Source organism: Ruditapes philippinarum, unplaced genomic scaffold (assembly GCF_026571515.1).
Source record: "Ruditapes philippinarum isolate M1 unplaced genomic scaffold, ASM2657151v2 ctg13639_1_1_1_1, whole genome shotgun sequence".
NCBI lineage: Eukaryota > Metazoa > Mollusca > Bivalvia > Venerida > Veneridae > Ruditapes > Ruditapes philippinarum.
In genome coordinates this window covers 1-23536 of record NW_026852447.1, presented here as the reverse complement: position 1 = coordinate 23536, position 23536 = coordinate 1, and the positions used below count along the sequence as shown (strand labels likewise).

The following is a 23536-nucleotide window of genomic DNA, read 5'->3' as shown; positions in this document are numbered from 1 at the left end:
TATGTTTGTTCTCTTCTCAGTCCGATTTGAGTGAAAAGCGTTTAAACTCCTTAATTTTAATTTTGGGTCATTTATCACTATTAAAATAATTATTCTGAAAAAACGGAGCGAGCTAATGATCTAAAATTGTGCACATAAGTTATTCGTACAGATCTAAATCAAATGGAGTAAAAATCTCATACAGTCTCGTCATGTCAAAAAAACCTCATTGAATTTGGCCTGGTGTCGTGTTGTTTTTCATACTGTCACCATCGCACTGTAACCATCATATTGTCACAATAGTACTGTCGTTTTCTAACAATCGCACAATCTCCGACCGGTTAGGCGTGTGCATAGTAAATGAAAATACTGACGTTAGGCGACAGTACGATGATGAAGCTCGACAGAAAGCTGACCCTAACGAAACACTGCAGGTGACTGTAAACTTAAATTTCCTCAATTGTTACTAAAGGCATTCTTATAAAGAGCATTAAATATCATTGTTGTAGTATAAGTATCTACCCTGCCCTCAATTATAATATATGTTTATAATATTTACATTTCGAAGAAGACAAATTCATCAGAAAATGCACAATAAAGCATTGTGTTCATTACTTTTTCCCCGCTCCTTTCCTTTTTAATGTTGGTCTTTATCAATAGTTTGCATACTCTCTTGATAGCTTGATATTTGATTAAATTTGTTTTGTAACTCCCTCTTGTAGCTACAATAAAGATAAATGCCTAAGACTTACGTTTTATTTGGTACCTCGACCGAAAATATGCGAATAAATCATAAAGATCAAAAACAACATTTTGCAAAGACTTACCTCTCTTCCATGTTTTTTTCCTTTTTACAGATACCCTGTTGAACATTTTTCAGACGTTCTTCAAGCTGTATGATTTCACTTGTTTTGCTTTGCAACTCCCTTTTGTAACTGTAAAAAAGATAAATATCTTAATGTTAGATACTTAAATATAGTTTATATATTGGGTATATATTTAACTATTATGCTGACAGATTTTTTTTTTCAAGGTCAAGGTTGCTATACGAAGTAAACGTGTTTTTCGTTAACAGCAGGGAAAAATTGATTTAAAAGTGTAATATTGGATATAAACGTTTAGAAAAATATGTATCTGAATGGAAATTTAATGCAGATTATGAATCTGTAAACGGTTTTTGCTTTTATTTTGGAAAAGGATGATTAATTGAATAAGAAAGGTAAACAATAGTTTATGAGAAATCGCACGATTTTCACGTGTAACACGTAGCTTATCTGGGCGTGTTCGGTCGACAATAACAGTATGTGCTTGTTTTTCTGCATATAACAGTGTGTATTGACAGATAAACATTGCAATAATACTGCAAAATGGTAAAAGATAAGGATAAGGATACTGCAGCTGGAGCGAGGGCTAGGTCGAAAGTAGTTAAGGGAGTGAAACAATTAGACGAGAATTCAGAGGCCGATACATCTCTTCCTGTTAGTCCAGTAGCACTACCTAAGACACAGAAAACAGGCAAACAAAATGATAAACATAGTGATGTTTTAACACAACCTACTCTGGATAAACATTTAAAATCATATACTACCTCTGATGATATGAGCGACTTACTAAAGAACATGCAGGACAAGTTGGACAAACTTGCCTCACAGGAATTCATTGAAACGAAAATGAAAGAAATGATAACAAAATCAATTCTTACTAAGAAACTTGATGATTTAAAACACTCAATAAGAGCAGATGTTCAGAAAGAGATTAACAGTGTTAGAGAGGAAGTGAAGATGTTAGTAACACGAATTTCAACGCTGGAATCCAAGTATTTGTGTTAGGTTTTAAAAAAGCATTTATATTTACTTACTGAATATTACATTAAGCTAAAGACGCTATATTTCATCTTCTATAATTTAAAAGTAATATGAGGTATTTTCGCGATGTTTAACTTATGCATATTATGTTTAAGAAAATACACGTATATATGCGCTTTTTCTGTAGTCTGCAAATATTTAAATAACATTATATGACTCTTGTTTACGTGAGCACGATTCTTTGTGGTGTATTTTGCAACAATTTCAGTGACGGTACAGTATGTAGGGCACTAGCTGGTGAATTTGAGTGGTCAAGCTTACATTTCAAAGTCCATGAGGCACGGTATAACAGTATATATGCTTGTCAGTGACTATTCTGTTTGTAAGTAATTTAGTAAATTATTTATTTAAACTGAAAAGCATCAGGAAAATTAAGAAATTGAATGATAATATCATACAATCACGGACTGTAATTAAAAACTGTTGTACAACTTAATCACTTTTTTTGTGTACAAAATTATTGCTTCATTGTGTATTTTGATTTTTTTTCTCTTTTCTTTGTTTACCTTTTTAAGGAACTAGGTTTGCATTATTGTTCAACTAAAACTGATTTTTCATCAGGACTTATGGTAGCTATTAGCATTGTTTAGATTATATATTAAGAGGAATCATGAAAATATGCAAACATAGATACCAACTTGAATAAGTTTTTTACTGTTTAGCATTTTCTAAAGTTGTTTACCTTTTCCATTTTTAAAAGCTAAAATACATTAAACATGATTTTTTTTCTATTTAATCAACAATGACATTAAAGTTTTTTTAAGGGTTTTGGTGGAAGGTTCGAGTTTCTTCTACTATTTTGTGGAGAGGAATTCTATACAGTGGAACGTACCAGAATTTATAGAAGTATTTTCATATTTATTTTTTCCCATGTTTTATCAATTTCTAAAAAGTATAAATGTACCATCAAACGTAATCTATGACTAATAAGATATCTTTTGTTAGCATGAATGTTCAGGGAATGGTTGACAGGGCAAAACAAAAAGATGTAATTAATTATCTGAAAAGTAAACAATATTCCATTTGTATGTTACAAGTCACTCACTTCTCCACTAAAAAGGAAAATATATACGTTCTATGTGGGAGTACGAAACCTATTTTTCAAATTTTAATAGTCAATCACGTGGTGTTTCAATTTTTATCAACAATAATTTGATTATAAGCTGATCAGTATTGAAAAAGATCTTGAAAGAAATTTACTTATACTTAATTGTAGTATTTGTGACAAGAATATAATTCTTGTTAATATTTATGGCCAAAATAGGGACAATCCAAATTTCTATGACAATGCCTCAGAAAAAATGGCAAATTTGAAGACTCCATATTCATTCTTGCTGGAGACTTTAATTTAGTTTTAAATCCAGATGCTGATTCTTTTAATTATTTGCACTTGAATAACCCTAATGCACGCTTTATTTAGAAGAAATCCCATTAAAAAGGCGCGTCTTGATTTTTTTTTTAATTTCAGACTATCTCTATACTGATCTTGACAATACTAAGATTTTACCTGGATATCGCACAGATCATTCTTTAATTTTCATGTCATTAGAGTTTGGAAAATTTCAAAATGGTAATTCATATTGGAAATTTAACAATTCCCTTCTTCTAGACGATATTTATGTAAATAAAGTAAAAACGGTTATGTTAGATACAAGACCCAACATGCAACAAATGTACCAGAAAATAATAATATTAATGTTTTCCTCTATCTGTTTTGAGATTTGATATAAATGACCAATTATTTTTTGAGACATTATTAATGAATATTAGAGGAATGACTATAAGCTATTCCTCACATAAGAAAAAATAGAGGTAGATAAAGAAAAGAGTCTCACTAAAGAAATAGAGAAAATTGAAAAAGAACAAATTATTAATTATAAATTGCTGGACGCCTAAAAATTAGAGCTTTTAAATTTGAGAAAGAAAAAAATGGAAGGTAATTTCATAAGATCCAAAGCCAAATGAATACTAGAAGGCGAGAAACCCACAAAGTATTTTTGCAATCTTGAAAACAGAAACTATTTTTCAAAATTAATGAATTTTCTAATCTCAGAAAATGGTCAGATTTTAAGAACTCAAGAAGAAATTTTGGTTGAAGTGAAGTGTTTTTATGAGAATTTATACAAATTGAGGGAAGTAGATAACATATCCTTGGTAGAACTTCTTGGGGGTCTAACATACCTTAATTGTCAGACAATTGTAAGCTATCAATTGAGGGAGAATTTACCTATAATGAAATGTTAGATTCTTTAAAACGAATGTCAAACAATACAAGCCCAGGAAATGATGGTTTTACTGTTGAATTTTATAAAAAAAATTCTGGTGTGATATTGGACTTTTACTTGTTAGATCAGTTAATTATGCATATTATATAGGGAAACTTTCAGTTACTCAGAGACAAGGAGTTATAACTTGTATTCCTAAAGGAAACAAAGATAAATTGTATTTGAAAAATTGGAGACCTATCTCTTTATTAAATGTCTCGTACAAAATTGCATCATCCTCAATAGCCTTAAGACTGAAAAATAACTTAAAAGATATTATAAATGAAGATCAAACTGGGTTCTTGCCATGCAGGCTAATGGCTTCCAACATAAGAATGCTTTATGATTTATTTTTTCACTCTGAAAAGAATAACATTCCAGGGTTATTGCTTTTAATTGATTTTGCAGCTGCATTTGATACTGTGTCATGGAATTTTATGCACAAAGTCATCGAGTTTTTTAATTTTGAACCCTCAATAAAGTCTTGGATTAAATTATTTTACACAAATACAGAATCATGCGTTATTATTAATGGACACATGTCAGAGTGGTTCTCACTTCAGAGGGGTTGTCGTCAAGGTGATGCCCTGTCACCGTACTTGTTCATTCTATGTGCTGAAATACTTTCAATATTAATTAGGAAAAACCAAAATATTAAAGGAATCAAAATAAATGGAACTGAGTATAACATTTCTCAATATGCAGATGACACAAGTTTATTCTTAGATGGCACAGAACAGTCTCTTATAACATCAATGCTGATATTAAAATTCTATGCTAAAATTTCAGGCCTTTATATAAACAAGGAGAAAACAAAGGTTGTTTGGTTTGGTACAAATAGAAACAGTATTATGATTTTATGCCCTGAATACAACCTTGATTGGAATAATGATGTTTTTACTTTGCTTGGTGTACAATTTTCTACTGATTTAAAGAAAATAGTAGAACTAAACTATGACTTATAAATAGAAGAAATAAAGAAACTATTTGCAAACTGGTCAAAAAGAATACTTTCTCCAATTGGCAAACTAGTCATTATAAAATCAATTGCCCTAGCAAAATTGAACCATCTTATTTTAAGTATACAAAATCCACATTTGATTAAAATAAATGAAATACAAAACCTATTCTTTAAGTTTCTTTGGAATAATGGTAGAGATAAAGTCAAAAGAATTATTATAACTCAAGAATATATAAATTTGGAGGATTAAAATGATAGACCTTAAATGTTGTATGTGCAGTTTAAAAGCTATATGGCTCAGAAGGCTTCTGAACTCAAATAACAAATACTGCCAATTGGTTGAAGGAACTAACCCTTTCATAAAAGAAATGTATAAATTTGGAACAGATTATTTTAAGACAAAATTACATTCAGACATTAATCCTTTTTGGAGAGATGTTATTTATAGTTATTATACACTTTCTATGAATTTAAAACTATGTAATACTAAGCAGTACTATTTTGTGAACTTATGGTATAATCCAAGCATAAAAATAGGAAACTCTAGTATTTGTTTAAATAGATGGATAATAGGTGGTATTCTTTTTATAGGAGATCTTATCAACCAAGAAGGGGAGTTTTATACATATGATGAATTTTCCTCAATATTTAATATTAGAACTAATTTTTTTAGAACATAGAGGTATAGTAGCTTCAGTAAAAGAATTTTTAAGAAAAGAAAATGTTCAAGATTCACCAAAACAACATAAATATAACACACCTATTCCAAATCCTATATATATAATTAATAGAGATAAAAAAGGATGCCGTTCTATATATAGAGCAATGCAATCTGAAAAACAGTACCCAAATCATTACAAAGGTGGAAAAATGATATAAGGAACATAAATAACAGCGGATGTTTTGAAAATAATTCTTTGTATAATTTGGTTTTCAAATATACAGAGGACCCAAAGTTAATATGGTTTCAGTATTAATAGATTAAACCATAGAATTCTTGCAACAAACTATTTGCTTAAGAAAACGAATATAATCAATGATGATAATTGTTCATTTTGTCATAATGAAAAAGAAACATTGATTCATCTTTTCTATGGCTGTGATGTAACACAACATTTTTGGGAACAACTACAAGTTTATATTAATGATAGATGCCACCTTAATATTCAAACCTGGAGTCAGTTAGGTATATTGTTTGGCAGTGCTCATCTTGATGATGTTATAAATAAAATAATATTAAATGCCAAATATTACATATATTACAGTAACTGTAGATTAAAACAATTAAGGCCTGATATAGGAACTTTTAAACAACAACTGTGTGCCAGTTATAAAATTGATAAATATATGTCCAAACAGTCATTCAAGCATAATGAATTTGAAAAAGCATGGGGAAAATTCAATATTTAAGTGAGCCCCTTATGATTGTGATGTCTTTTCTTTTAGATTTAAATTAGATTTATAATAAGTTTGTAAGGGTGTTACTACATGTTTATAATTTATTCATAATTATTTCTAAACTCTTCCCCCACCAAAATCTGAATGTTTATAATTTAATCATTCTTCCCCCACCAAAACCTGAAAAATTCCTCCAAGAAAGAATTACTTGCCAGTTCATTTATATGTAAGGTTACCGCTTAACGAAAACTATAGTAGTTGGCACCAAAAACCTTTTATATAGGTTTTTTTTCTCTATCCTTTTTTTATATTTTTTTTCTCTTCTTTTTACTTCTCTACTGTCAAGCTGTCTAAAACATTAAAAAAAAAACATCAAAATGAATAAAGTGTTTCTATTAGCACTATTAATTTTTCACTACCTTTTCTAGTGTGATACCTTAAACATGTTTTATCAGTAAATGTGTATGTTTTTTTTTTCTCTCCGGGTAAGGGTTTATGTGGGTTATGTATTTACAAGTGAATTGTTTTGATGTAATTTCTTTAGTTGGAAAATTGACTGGTGATATAATACCTGTATCATTTTATATTTACTGTTTTTTGTTGTTGTTGTTGTAAAGACATAAGTTGGCTATTATATATATATATATACAGTCACATTCCTCCATTTACGGGGCATCGGTCTATTTGAGACCATACTTGTGGGGTTTATATTTAATGTGGGGCATACATAAGGCCTCGCAACTCTGGCATGTTTAAAACGATGTATAGGGGCGTAGGCTACCCTTCTAACATAGTGCCCGTAGGCCGGTTTTAGTAGTAAATGATATATGTCCCACAAATGTATATATTTTTAATGGGGTTTTATGTTATTGGTCAATATGTTTTCACCTATGGTAAAACTAAATATATAGTTATATAACTTAGTACCCCTTAGTTCTGTTGTTTGGAAATGTCATTATATGCCTACATAGTGGCATATATAAAAACTGACTGCATGAAATAATGCCACTCAACTCGGTCTTATAAATAGGCCCTGTAAGTGAAGATATGTGTGAATATATATATATATATATATATATATATATATATATATATATATATATATATATATATATATATATATATATATATATATTATATACAGGATTACTGTCGGTTGTTGTTGTATCTTTAATGAAGATTTGAAGATATAATTGTTGTTTTTTTTATAAGAATAATATGAAAATCAGAAGTGTTTTTGGAAAACATTAATTAAGAATGTAAATAGCATGCTATAATTATGAGTTTATTTCTTCATTAAAAATGTATTATGTTACAATCAATCAAATAGTATAAACATTCAAAGTAGAAATATACTTTTTTCTCACAGTCAACAGAAAAATAAGAATAATGTTATAACATTTCTTGTTATATGTTGGACATAAAGAGTTTAATTATCGACAGCTTAGATTGTAATTTAAAAATATATTACATTATAAAACAAAAACAAAAAACTCCCATAGAATTTTTAAAAATTAAAATCTTTATTCGAATTAGTACTTGTAACATGTATTATATATTATTATTCAAAAAGATAATCTAAGTTTGAATGTATTGTGTATTTTTTGTATGTGTGTAAAAATATGTTTATTATTGGGAAAAATAAATGGGTAACCTATGGTTACTGAAATTAAAAAAAACTATTATGTTGACATGAGAAAATGCATAATATCGAAAAAAAGGTCATATTGGCACCGAGTTTCTCATTCGAACAAAAATATGGCTCAGTATTTCATGTAGCATTTACAGCAACATAAAACCCCAACAAAGATTTGTTTGATTTACGATTTCTTTCTCTGTATGAAACGATACAGTGTCAAAATAATTAACCTCATATGTTTCTTAGCGGGTGTAACTTAGAATTTCAATTCTTCAAATTTAATCAAGTTATATAAAATTATGCACTTAATGCTTGATTGACAATCATTTAATGTTTAATTTAGCAATGACATTCCAAATAATTCTCGATGTCGTTCCTTTTATTTGTAAGCCTTTGAATTTCACTTGAAATATAGATTCTAATGTTATTTTCAAAGTTTAAATAAACAAACTATTATAACAACTATACAATGTGATACATAATCTAATGGTACTCTTTCCTTTTTCTTCTATGTATCTGTTATTGATCAATCACATAACATTACTATTATAATACCTAGTTACTTTGTAAGGATATCGTTTTTTTCTTGTTTAGTCCTTTCCAGCTCGTTCTTTAGAGAATCGATGTTTAGCTCTAAAGAATCAAGTGTTATTTTATATCTGTATAAATCAAAATGGACGGATATCGTCATATTTCGCTAAGTTATCTTACAGTGATAATGTTACAGTGGCTTTCATTAAACCATGCATCTATCGTGTTCCAGACGAAAAGCGCGAAACACGACAGTACACTTGTGACAATACAATAGTACGATGCTGACATTACGAAAGAGGACAGTACGATCATGATAGCATGTTGTTCTCTCGTACAGTTACCATCGTACCGTCTTGCTGTCTTACGTACTGTTAACTGTGACAGAACGATGCGTTGACCCTTACGAAATACCACAGAATACAGTAAATTTTGAGTTCCGCTAAATCGTTACTAAAGATATTCTAGTAAAGAGCATAACCTACATGTATATTATTGTTGTCAAAGTATAAATCATACCCTCAAATATAAAACATGTCATTAATATTTTAAAGAAAATATAATCATCAGAAAAAGAAAATTAAAACATAATATTATTTACCCTCACACCGCCCTCCTGATTTAAATCTATAAAAAGTTATTCGGAAATGACAATTATCTACCCTTTTCTTTTTTCTTCTAAGTATCTGTTATCGATTAGGTACATAACATTTTTATATAATCAAAAGTTACCTTGTAAGCCTATCGATTTTTTCTTGTTTAGTCCTTTTCAGTTCGTCCTTTAGAGAATCGATTTTCAGCTCTAAAGAATTAAGTGTCATTTTATATCTGTAAAAAACCCAAATACTTCTTTCTTTACATATAATGTAAATGGATTATCCAGTAAAACTAAACGAACGAGCGTTTTTCATTGGTTAAGATCAGAAAAAGTTGATATATGTTTACTTCAAGAGGTACATTTTAAAGAAACTTGTAAAGATGAATGGGAAAATGACTGGGATGGTACAATTATATGTAGTGGCAATTCGAATAATCAAAAAGGTGTTGCTATCTTGTTCAGAAATGATTTGAAAATACAAATTCTAGAAAAATATGAAATTGAAATTGGTAGATTGTTGGCAATTAAAGTAAATATTGAAAATAAAGAAATAATAATAATAAATATATACGGTCCAAACAAGGATGATGTAGACCTCTTTCAAAAATTAGAGTTATTTTTAAAAGACAAAATACAACATGTTTTTATAATAGGAGGAGACTTTAACACAATAATTGATCCTAACATCGACAAACAGGGAGGAAATGCTTTTACTCATTTAAAATGTCGTCAAAAAATTACAAATATTATACAAACATACCAGCTTTTAGATATTTATAGGATCCAAAATCCACAAAGCAAACGATTTACATGGCGATCGAAAACACATGCAAATATAGCATGCAGGTTGGATTATTTTCTTGTTTCAAATGATTTAGTAAATTTTGTTAAAACTACAAGAATCAAAACCAGCTTTAGATCAGATCATTCAATTGCATTTTTCAATATCAGTTTTGATTTAGTTAAAAGAGGCCCAGGGGTTTTTAAATTAAACAAAAGTCTTCTCTTTGATAAAGAATATCAAGAAAAAATACGACAATTAAATATACTAGCAAATCCACAAACCAGATGGGAAGTAATTAAAAGTACTATTCGAAATGAAACAATTAAATATTCAAAGTATAAAAAGAAAATCGAAAGAGAAAAACTAACCAAACTTGTCAAAGAAATTGATGAAATAGAAACTAAATTAGAAAATTTTAATGACAATTTAAAAAAAGAACTAGATATCAAAAAAGCAGAGTTGGATAACTTATATACTAAAAGTATTAATGGTGTAATTACTAGAATAAAAAGTTACTAAATAAATAATGGCGAAAGAAATATAAAATTACTAAAAGGATTAGAAAAAAGAAATGCGGAAAGTAAACTTATAAAATGTTTAAATGCAAATGGTAATATTTTAACAAATCAGACAGACATTTTAAATGAACAGAAAAAATACTATGAGAATCTATATACCATTCAAGACGAAACTCCCTCAAATTACAATTTTTTCAATGGCGAAACAACACCAAAACTAAATGAAAACGAAAAACAATCTTGTGAAGGAATTATTACGCAAACTGAATGCGAAACTGCCATCAAAGATATGAAAAATGGAAAAAGTCCAGGTTCAGATGGTTTAAGTATAGAATTTTATAAAATATTTTGGAATTATTTAAAAGATGATTTGATAAGTGCTCTGAATTTTTCTTTTGAAATTAATTGTCTCAGTCAGCTACAAGCACAAGGTTAAATAACTCTAATTCCAAAACCAAATAAAGATTTATCAATATTGTCAAACTGGCGACCAATAAGTTCACTGAATGTAGATTATAAAATACTTACAAAGGTTATCGCTAATAGAATTAAACGGGTGTTAAATACACTCATTGATGATAGTCAAACAGGTTTCATTAAAGGGCGATACATAGGTGAAAATATAAGATTGCTTTATGATGTGATAGAGTATGCAGAAAAGAATGATAAACCGGGACTTCTATTTTTTGCTGATTTTGAAAAAGCATTCGATAGCATAAGCTACAAATACGTATTTAAAACATTAGATCTTTTTAACTTTGGACACAAAGTGGTCCCTCGGAAGCATTAATCACAACAAAATAAAAATAAGAATTGCAGACTCGGTTTGATTGAGTCTGTACATGAGGGATAATGAAAAAGTGCAACATCCCTCACGCCCCCTAGCACCGGCTTGAGCGGTACTCAATTCTCAACACTTTATAGTGTTGGCATCAATGATCCCGAAGGACCATAAAATATAACCACACTGAAGTGAAGTACGGGGCAACTTTTTACGGCTGCCACACGGCACTTGACACCTGCTATTGTGAAGTACAAAATTCTGGAAACAAAGTGATCCCTCGGAAGCATTAATCACAACAAAATAACATAAGAATTGCAGACTCGGTTTGATTGAGTCTGTACATGAGGGATAATGAAAAAGTGCAACATCCCTCACGCCCCTAGAAGACATATACAAAGTTTTATAAAAATGTTACCTCTCTTCCCTATCTTTTGTTTTTTGTAAAGTAATCCTGTTGAATATTATAAGATGTTCTTCAAGACGGGTAATTCTACTTGTTTTGGTTTGTAACTCCCTTTTGTAACTGTGAAAAAGGTACATTTTTCATATTCAGGTACTTGATTGTTAACATTGTAAATAATATTTTGTATATATTTTACTATTAATATGTAAAGTGTGTCGGAAGAAGGTTGAATTGGTTATCACTTTCTCATTCGACTTTGTTTAAACGCAATTATTGGAATATTTGAAACAACAATAGCAAACATAAAGAACAATTGATTAATTAATATTCCAAAGACTCGATATTTTATGTAGCTTTAATTGCAACATAAATCTCCGACGGAGTTTTGATTTGGTGGCGTCTTCTTCTTCAGTATGATACGATACAGACTTCATTGTATTTTACCTCATAGTTTTCTTACCCAAATACTTAAGGCGGATGTTAATTAGATTTTCAATTATTCAAATTTGTACAAGTTATATATGCCGTAATTGCTTGATTGACTATTGATTATTTTGATATATTTATATTAAAACAAAAGTAACAGATATCGTCATATTTCGTTAGGTTATCTTGCAGTTATAATTTAACAGCGGCTTTCATTAAATTATGCAACCTATCGTGTTTCGTTCTTTCAGAACGAAAAGAGCGAATACGACAGTACGATGTTGACATAAAGGAATTACATTTAGCGAATCACGTCATTACGGTGAAAATAGTACATTGTACTTTCGTAAAATTAACAATAGTTCTGTCATGTTGTTTGTAGTACTGTCACCATCGTACTGTCACAATTGTACTGTCACCATCGTATTGTCAACATCGGACAGTCGTTTTGTCAGTATTGTACAACATCCGAACTGGTTAAGCATGTGCATAATGAAATATTAACATGAATGAAATTGTTGACTGTAGGCGACAGTACGTTGATGAAGTGCAACAGAACGATGCGCTTGCCCTAACGAAACGCCGCAAATAATGTTACTCCGCTAAATGTATATTATTGTTGTAAATGTATATTTCCTACCCTCAAACATAATACATGTCTATTACATTGAATTTTACATTTTGTAGAAGAAATATTTATCAGAAAATAAAAAATAAAACATTATTATTTCTTTTACATTTTTCCCGCTCCCTTTCCTACATGTTTGTCGTTTTCAATAATTTTCATGTGCTCTTGTTTTTGTGATATATGATTTAATTTGGTTCATAGCTCCCTCTTGTAACTCCAACAACAATTAACGCTTAAGGCTTACATTTTACTTCGTATCTTGACTTAAAGATAAAGAACTATAATGTTCCCTATCGTTTTTCTTTTCTTCAAGCTGTGAAATTTCACTTGTTTTGTTTATTATCTCCATTGTGTAACTGTAAAAACGACAAATATCTTTAATTTCAGATACCCCACTGTTAATATAGTTTATATATTGCGTATATATTTTACTATAATATTAATATAAGAAAATGCATAATATTCAAAAGAAGGTTATATCGTATTGGAGCTTGACCTAACGAAAATATGTTTTAAAGAAATAAAACAACAAATGAAAAACAAAACGTTAAGTTCAAGTAATTTCGTAGACTCGGTATTTCTTGAAGCTGGAACTTTGTAGGAGTTTCACTTGGTTGGCGTCTTCTTCTCTGTATGAAATAACAGTGTTCAAAATAATTTACCTCATAGATTTCTTACCTGAACACCTAAAGCGGGTGTAAAGTAGAATTTCAATTCTTCAAATTTGAACAAATTATTAATGCAGCTATTGCTTGATTGACAATCGATAAAAATATAATTTAGCAATGACGTGTCTAACAAATTTTCAATGTCGTTCCTTTCATTTGTAAGTCTTTGAGTTTTACTCGAAAGATAGAATTTATAGTAATTTTCATATACATATACACAATGTGATATAATATCTAAGCTACTGTTTTTTCATCTTCTAAGTATCTGTTATCGTTGTAGTAGTACTACATAATATAGCTATTATAAAAGTTAGTTACCTTGTAAGGATATTGTTTTGTTTTTGTTTAGTTATTTCCAGTTCGTTCCTCAGAAAATCGATTTCGAGCTCTAAAGAATCAAGTGTCATTTGATATATGTATAAAAAAATGGACGGATATCGTCATAGTTTGTTGGGACATCTTAAATTGATAATATTACAGCATCTTTCATTACATTATGCAAGCTATTGTATTATATTCTCTCAGAAGAAATAGCGCGAGGTACGACAGTGTTGACAATAAGACAGTACGATGATGATATTACAAAAGTACAGTGGCGACACATGACTATTCGATGATGATAGTATATAAATAACACATGGGTTTGTGGGTAACAGTAAAAATATCATCCGCCGAAGGTAAAAGTATTTTTACGAGGGATGATATTTTTACTGTCACTCACAAACCCATGTGTTATTTATTTTATTACCCCGAAGAAAAATACTGTGAAGATCTGAAATTGTCAACTCAATCTAACTGTAACAAAACTAAATAAAGAGTAACAACAACTAAACTGTCCTTACCTTTTAAGTTTTAAGTGTACTTCATGCCTACTTGAGAAATTTTCTTTTATTTTTTAAGCAAGATATGAAATCTACCAGTCATTAACATACAATACGCTGTGTTCATTTTGAAAACAAAACACTAACCCATTAATAAGGTTATGCAATGTGAAAGCTGAGCCTTCTGTATCCAGATTATTCTTCGTCAGTTTTTGAAAAAAGAAAGATGATTATCCTATGTCTGTCCACAATATCTGTAACGTTTCACTGATTAAAATTGTTAAATAATCTTTTGTTACATGCTTAAATCGTCTGCATGTTCCAGTTTGACACATAATTATTTACATTGCAATTACCTCCGTTGTAAACGGATGTTTACTTTTTGACTATTTAACAAAAAGATATTGTATACGCTAAAAGCACACCAGGGTGCAAACAACTAAATTGTATTAGTGTCATTGTTACTCCAAATAAGATGTTAATGTCATATCGGGGTTTAACGTCGGAAATTAGAATGAATCGAGAAAAAAATGGCGGCCATTTTATTTCATTTTATATAGAAAATAGACCACGTGACCAGATTGTATACTGTTAAAAATACTGTTACCTATGTTACAGTACAAAATTCTTAGTCACGTACGTGGTACACATGCATTAACAGTAAGAATAACTCCCAGAAGCCTATGGGAAATTAACATTACGAAAAAAGTGAGGGGTAATAATACATTGTACTGTCGCATGGGTTACCATCGTATGGCGTACCTATGTCATACTGTCACCATCGTACTGTCACCATCGTATTGTCATCATTGTACTGTCATTTTGTCACAATCGTGCTATCTCTTGCCCTGTAAAGCATGTGCATTAAAATATAAACATGCAAGAAAACGTTGACAGTATGGTGACAGAACGACGCGCTTTCCATCACGAAACAACGCAGGGGACCGTTACTTTTAATTTTCTGCTAAATCGTTTCTAAAGGCATTCTAATAAAGAGCATAACCTATATTATTGTTGCATATGTATCTTTACTACGGTAACCCTAAAACACAATACATGTCTGTTACAAAGATGACAAATACAACATTTTATAAAAATGTTACCTCTCTTCATTATCTTTTTCTTTTTTACAGTAATCTTGTTGAATATTTTTAAGATGTTTTTCAAGCTCGGTAATTCTACTTGTTTTGGTTAGTAACTCCCTTTTGTAACTGTAAAAAAAGGTAAATTTCTCTTATTTCATGTACTTGATTGTAAAAATAGTAATAAACATTTTGTGTATATTTCACTATCATGTTCAAGTGTGTAAATGAAAAATATCGGAAGGAAGGTAGAATTTTGGCTATGAATCTTTCATTCGACTATGTTTAAACGCAATCATTGGATAATTTGAAGTACCAATAACAAGCGTAAAGAACAATTTATAAATAGATATTCAATAAACTCAATAAAGTCTCCGACGGGGTCTATTTGTTTGCCGTCTTCTCCTTCAGTATGATACGATACAGTGTTCATTGTATTTTACCTCATAATTTTCTTACCTGAATACTAAAAGCGGAACCGATGTAAATTCGAATTACAATTTTCAAATTGGTACAAGTTATATGTGCAGTAACTGCTTCATTAACTTTTGCATATTGCTTATTTGATATCTATATAAAACAAAATGGACGGATATCATCATATTTTGTTAGGTTATCTTTCAGTAATACTTATACAGCGGCTTTCATTAAATTATGAAACGAACGTTCTTTCAGAACGAAAAGAGCGAAACACGACAGTACGATGGTGACATAAAGGAATTACATTTAGCGTATCACGACATTACGATGATAATAGTATATTGTACTTGGTAAAGTTAACAATAGTACTATCGTGCTGTTTGTCGTACTTTCACCATCGTACTGTCACAATCGTACTGTCACCTTAGTTTTGTCACCATCATACTGTCGTTTTGTCAGTATCGTACATTGTACAATCTCCTGCCTGTTAAGCATGTGCATTAACTTACATTTTACTTGGTGTTTTGACTTATATTATGTAAATAAAACATAAAGATCAAAAACTGTAATCACAAAAATCATACCTCTCTTCCCTATCGTTTTTCTTTTCTTCAAGCAGTGTAATTTCACTTGTTTTGTTTTGTATCTCCATTGTGTAACTGTTAAAAACGACGGATATCTTTAGTTTTAAATACTCTACTGTAAATATAGTTTATACATTGCGTATATATTTTACTATTATGTTGATGTGAGATTATGCATAATATCCAAAAGAAGGTTTCAGATTCGATATAAATATCGGTTCTCAACCTAACGAAAATATGTTTTAAAGAAATAAGTGGAAAATTTGAGACATCAATGAAAACAAAAACCGTTAAGTTCAAGTAATTTCATAGACTCGGTATTTCTTTCAGCTTTGACTGGAACATTATAAGAGTTTCACTTGGTTGGCGTTTTCTTCTCTGTATGGAATGACAGTGTTCAAAATAATTTACCTCATAGATTTCTTACCTGCATACTTAAGGCGGGTGTAAATAAAAATTTCAATTCTTCAAATTTTAACAAATTATAAAAGCAGTTATTGCTTGATTGACAATCGATAAACATATAATTTAGCAATGACATTTCCAACTAATTTTCCATGTCGTTCCTTTTATAGTAAGACTTTTAATTTGACAGGAAATATATATTTGATTTTAATTATCAACATATGCATAATCTGTTATATTATATAATGATACTGTTTCCTTTTCTTCTAAGTATCTGTTATCGATGAAGTACATAAAATCGTTATTATAAAAGCTTACCTTAAAAGGATATCGTCTTTTTCTTGTTTTGTACTTTCAAGTTCGTTTCTTAGAGAATCGATTTTGAGCTCTAAAGAATCAAGTGTCTTTTCATGTCTGTATAAAACAAAATATACGGATATCGTCATTTTTAAGTAAGTTATATTACAGTGATAATTTTACAGCAACTTTCATTAAATTATGCAAACTATTGTGTTTTGTTCTCTTAGAACAAAAAAAAAACACGAAACATGACAGTACAATGTGGACAATACGACAGTACGATGGTGATATTACAAAAGCACTGTAGCGAATCACGAAATGAAATACGATGATAATAATTTATTGTTTTTTCGTAAAGTTACCATTGTACTGTCGTGCTGTTTGTCGTACTGCCACAATCGTACTGTCACCATCATATTGTCACCAACGTAAAGTCGTTTTGCCACAATCGTACAATCTCCGCCATGTTAAGAATGTGCATAATAAAATATTACCAAGAAGGAAACTGTTGACTGTAGATGAAGAATGACAGAACGATGCGCTTACCTTAACGAAACGCCGCAAAAAACTGCAAATTATAACTTTGCTAAATGTATATTATTGTTGTATAACTATCTATCCTAACCTCAAACATAATACATGGCTGTTACATTAAATTTTACATTTTGAAGGAGATATATCAGAAAATAACCAATAAAACATTATTATTTCTTTAACGTTTTCGCCTGTCCCTTTCCTTGTTATGTTCACCTTGGTCTTTTCAATATTTTTCATGTGTATTTGTGATATTTGATTTAATTTGTTCTGTAACTTCCTCGTCAATTAACGCTTAAGACTTACATTTTACTTCGTATTTTGACTTATAATATGTAAATAAAACATAAAAGATCAAAAACTTAAATAATTAAAAATCTTACCTCTCTTCCCTATCCTTTTCCTTTTCTTCAAGCTGTGTAATTTCACTTGTTTTGTTTTGTATCTCCATTGTGTAACTGTTAAAAACGAAAAATATCTTTAATAATATAATAGATACTCTACTGTAAATATAGTTTATACATTGCATATATATTTTACTATTATGTTGATATGAGAATATGCATAATATCCAAAAGAAGGTTTCAGATTCGATCTCAACCTAACGAAAATATGTGTTAAGGAAATAAGTGGAAAATATGAAACACCAATGAAAAAACTTTAGTTAAAGTAATTTCATAGACTCGGTAATTCTTCCAGCATTGACTGGAACATTATAGGAGTTTCACTTGGTTGGCGTTTACTTCTTTGTATGGAATGACAGTGTTCAAAATAATTTACCTTATATATTTATCAACTGCATAATTATGGCGGGTGTAAATTAGAATTTCAACTCTTCAAATTTTAACAAATTATAAATGCAATTATTGCTTGATCGACAATCGATGAAAATATAATTAAGCAATGGCATTTCCAACTAATTTTCCATGTCGCTCCTTTCATTTTTAAGACTTTGAATTTCACTAGAAATATATTTTAATGTAATGTTTACAGTGGAAATAAACATAATATGAAAACATATTTACAATGTGATTTATTATGTAATGATATAGTTTTCTTTTCTTCTAAGTATCTGTAATCGATGAAGTACTTACTATCATTATTATAAAAGCTAGTTACCTTGCAATAATATCGTCTTTTGCTTGTTCAGTACTTTCCAGTTCTTTCCATAGAGAATCGATTTTGAGCTCTAAAGAATGAAGTTTCTTTTTATACCTGTATAGAACAAAATGAACGGATATCGTCATATTTCATTAAGGTATCTTACAGTGATAATTTTACAGCGGCTTTCATTAAATTATGCTAACTATAGTGTTCCGTTCTTCAGGACGAAAAGAGCGAAATACATGAAATACAACAGAACAATGGGGACAATACGAGAGTACGATGGTGATTTTACGAAAGAACAGTGCCGAATCACGAAATTACGATGATAGTAGTCTATTGTACTTTCGTAAAGTTACCATCGCACTGTCGTACTAATTGTCGTACAGTCACCACCGTACTGTCACCATCGTATTGTCAATATAGTACTGTCGTTTTGTCACTATCGTATTATGTCCGGCCTGTTTAGCACAATAAAATGCACACATGAAGGAAAACGTTGACAGTAGACGACAGTAGTATGATAAAGCGTGACAGAACCATGCGTTTCCATCACGAAACACCAAAGGAAACTGTTAATTTAAATGTCCGCTAAATCGTTGCTAAAGGCATTCTAATAAAGAGCATAACCTATATAATTACACAATTATTGACTAGTGAGCCATTGAATATGACTTTCTGCCGGTGAATATCATATCATATGCAATGGCTCACTTGTCAATACTTGTTTTATTATATGGATAGGCTAATAAATAAACAAAATCCCAAAATGTACAACCTTATATACATGTACAAATTCTGCCACGTTGAAGCGAGGGAAAGAAGACGCACGTGTTATGCGTGGAACGACTAAGCGAAAGCTGCGCATACAAAAATAATTCAAGTTTATACTCATCATTGCAGTGTAGCCTTTAAGTATAATAGTAAAGTAATAATATTTAAATCGATAAATATGACATAAAGAACCAAAAGCAACACTTATTCAAATTAACACGCGTAATTAACAGTCTACGGTGTATGATCATTGAATATGAGTCTCAATCTATTTTTAGACTGGGAAAATCTAATTCAGCCAGTGAATATGATAATAAACCCTGTGAATATGATTTTATAAAAAGTTATGTTGACTACTGTTTGGACCAATGAGATTGCAGCTATATTTAGATCATATAATAATGTTGTATATGTATCTACCCTACCCTCAAACATATTACATGCCTGTTACATAGAAGACATATACAAAATTGTATAAAAAAGGTTACCTCTCTTCCTTTTTACAGAAATCCATTTGAATATTGTTTAGATGTTCTTTAAGGTCGGTAATTCTTCTTGTTGCGGTTTGTAACTCCCCTTTGTAACTGTGAAAAAAATAAATTTCTTTTATTTCAGATATTTGATTGTTAAAAATAGTAATAAAAATAGTGTAGATCTTCTATATATTTTACTATTATGATGAAGTGTGTTTATATACTATTATTGACTAGTGAGCCATTGAATATGATGTGATATTCACCGACTGATGACATATTTACCGAGGCGGTAGCCGAGGTTAATATGACTTTCTGCCGGGGGATATCACATCATATTCAATGGCTCACTAGTTATATGAATAGGCTTGGAAATAATACTAAAATAACAAAAGTACAAACTTATATACATGTTTTAATTTTGCCTCGTTGAAGCGAGGGAAACAAGACGCACGTGTTACATGTAGGCGTGCAACGACTACGCGAATGCTGCGCAAATAAAAATAATTCAAGTTTATACTCATCATTGCGGTGTAGCCTTTTATTATTATAGTAAAGTAATGATATTTTAATCGAGATATATGCCATAAAGAACAAAAATCAGCGATTGTTTTTTAATTAACACGCGTACTTAACAATCTACGGTGTATGATCATGGAATATTCGTCTCAATCTATTTTTAGACTGGGAAAATCCAAAATCCAGTGAATATGACACTACACCAAATGAATATGATTTTATAAAAAAATTATGTTGACTGCTGTTTGGACCATTGAGATTGCAGCTATATTTAGATCATTTAATAGTGCATAATATCGGAAAGATGGTTGACTTGGCTAGGGATTTCTCATTCGACATTGTTTAAATGTAATTATTGGAAAATTTGAAACAACAATAACAAACATAAAGAACAATTTATTAATAAATATTCCATAGCCTCGATATTTCATGTAGCATTGATTGCAACATAAATCTCCGACAGAGTTCCACTTGGTTGGCGTCTTCTTCAGTATGATACGATACAGGGTTCATACATATAGTATGTTACCTCATAGTTTTCTTACCCGAATACTTAAAGCGGATGTAAATCAGAATTTCAATTTTTCAAATTTGTACAAGTAATATATGCAGTTACTTCTTGATTGACAACTGATCAAAATGTTATTTAGAAACTATATATACTTATTTTATATAACTTTTTTTAAACTATATAATATTTCTTAAGAAAAGAATATGTAAATGACAATGGTTAAGTTTGATAATTTGATAATTTTTGGAAAAGATAAGCTTATCATGACGTTTTATGTAAAAAATATATAATCTGCTTAAATGCACTCCGTTATAAAAGTAAATCAATTAATGTTAAGCAAATAGATAAAAGAAAACTGTTAAAATGTGAAGATTTTATATTTTATGCACAATGTGTCGTTATATATCACTACCAATTTCATTCAAGCTTTTGTTTTATTAAAACAAAAAAATCTTAAGAATAGATTAACCATTTAATAATTATACAATATGTTTAAATTTCTTACCGTAAAGCCAAGGAGTGATCAGTAGGCTGAGGCGGCTGATACCTCTTTTCATATTTTTTATGATTTCCACGATTGCTCTTTTTGCTGTTAGAAGTTGCATTACTAGAATCGTTATCTGTTTTAGAAAAACTAGAACCCATTTTCGTTTGTACCGGTCTTATATTACCTCTAAAGTCTCCGATTAAAAGCTTTGTACCAACTGTAAAGAATTAATTTTGATAAATAAAATGAATATGATGTCACATGCACATTGCATTGTCTGTTACAAACATGTTTAGATTTATTTTTAATTACAGATAAGAAAACAACAAACAATCGATTTTATCACGCCACATTACATATTAATTGATTTATTTAAATAACATTATTTCCATTGCCATTTACAAAATGTAAATATAGAGAAATCCTAGATTTACATTTCTCTTTTTGTTTTTAGGTATTCTCCGTTGGTACAAGTTTGAAGATGTATTTATTAGTCATTTTTTCAATATTTGAGTAGCCGAATCGTCGTGTTAATGTGCTGGCCACACCCATCGTTGAGAAAATCCGTTTCAAGTTCCGATATAATCAGAAATCTATTAGTTTTTGAAATTTAAATATCCATAGAAATACCTACTGTAGTCTATGTGAAGAGAAGCGTGTACAAAAACAAATCGATTTATATTTAAATTTAATTTTGCTTTCAAAAAGGAACTGAATTAGGATAATTATCTAACATAAAAATGGCTGAATTTCTTTATAAGAAATAAGCAAATAAAAAGCAACAAAAGAATGCGCGATTCTCAACTTATATTATAAACTACAAAAAGTTAAATGGAAAATGATTTTTTTTTAAATTTCACAACGTATAAGAATATATCAAATCCATATTAAATTTTCTTACCTTGATCTTATAGGCGAGAGTAAAGTTGCGTTCAATTATTTAAATTTCAAACCGGTTTTAATTCAAAAAGGTTTTATTGGCAAATGTACAATACTATTTATGAAGGCTATATTTATTCATCTACCTCATGAAAACATTTATAATTTACGTATTCGCTATCGGAATAGCTCAAGCATAATTTTGCATGTGAATAGCCACTGGTTTGTCTCGCTGGGTTTCCGGAAATTTAAAAAAAAAAAAAAATTATTATTATTAATTATGAGAATTTTTGTATCACATGTGCAGATCCATATTATATGTGTAATTTATTGTATATTGCTGTATTTATATTCATGAAAGATTCTGTATTTATTGGACAAAGTTTTTATTCCCGCGTTAACGTCACGTTCTGTTTAGCGTATAGTTAAACGGACGTTGCGTCATTTGTCATTTGTTATTTTATAAACGTCAATTTTTTCTGAAGAAGACTAAACGTCGAAAGCTTAAGAAAAGCGTTTGTTTTTATTGAACTGATTATATACGGAAATTTAAAATAAATATATTCGTACTTCCTGCAATATTTACTTTTGTAAAAAAAATCGTGTAAATCGAATAGATAAAAGAAAACAACAGCTTTTAAAAGATTAAAATAAACAATTTACTTATAAACAATCTTCTGCTTACTGCCATATGTATTTCATTCTTGAAAAAAAAAGATTTGTTTGTAAATTTTTGCTATCGATTTTTCAATGAAAACAAAAGTATTACTTTTCACAACTAATGCGAATGAAAACAGATCGCAAGATAATGTGTGTCGTGAGTGAATGAAAATGACGCACGACGCGAGAAAACCAGTCCTAACGACTTGCCAATACATGTGCACTACAGAAATTAAAATGACGTCACTCTTATTGCGTAAACACGTACACACGGAAATGCTTAAATATTGTGTGTTATCGAGGTTTGTAAAGTTTATTTACGTTGGAATTTTAGAAGAACATTAAAATATGGGGGAGGAATTAGAAGTCAGTGTCTAATAACAATAAGTTATGGAATAAAATACAAAAGAAACACCAAAACATCGCATGCATGTAGATGTGTGAAGTTGGCGGCCTGGCGGCGTGAAGTTGGCGGCCTGGCGGCCTAGCGGCGTGAAGTTGGCGGCCCAGCGGCCTAGCGGCGTGAAGTTGGCGGCC

At 30.0% G+C, this 23536-nt stretch overlaps 1 protein-coding gene across 1 annotated transcript; it reads right to left on the bottom strand.

The window, feature by feature from the left end:
• Positions 1-621: 621 nt before the first annotated feature.
• Positions 622-21711, bottom strand: LOC132712724 (uncharacterized). The gene is made up of 10 exons (XM_060695146.1): positions 21479-21711; positions 19959-20054; positions 18712-18807; positions 17976-18050; positions 17077-17172; positions 16354-16428; positions 15371-15478; positions 11737-11844; positions 9370-9465; positions 622-914 (listed from the first exon to the last, which is right to left on the bottom strand). Exons 1-10 carry the CDS (start codon positions 21616-21618, stop codon positions 803-805), a joined length of 1002 nt encoding a protein of 333 aa, XP_060551129.1. The 5' UTR covers positions 21619-21711; the 3' UTR covers positions 622-802.
• Positions 21712-23536: the final 1825 nt, after the last annotated feature.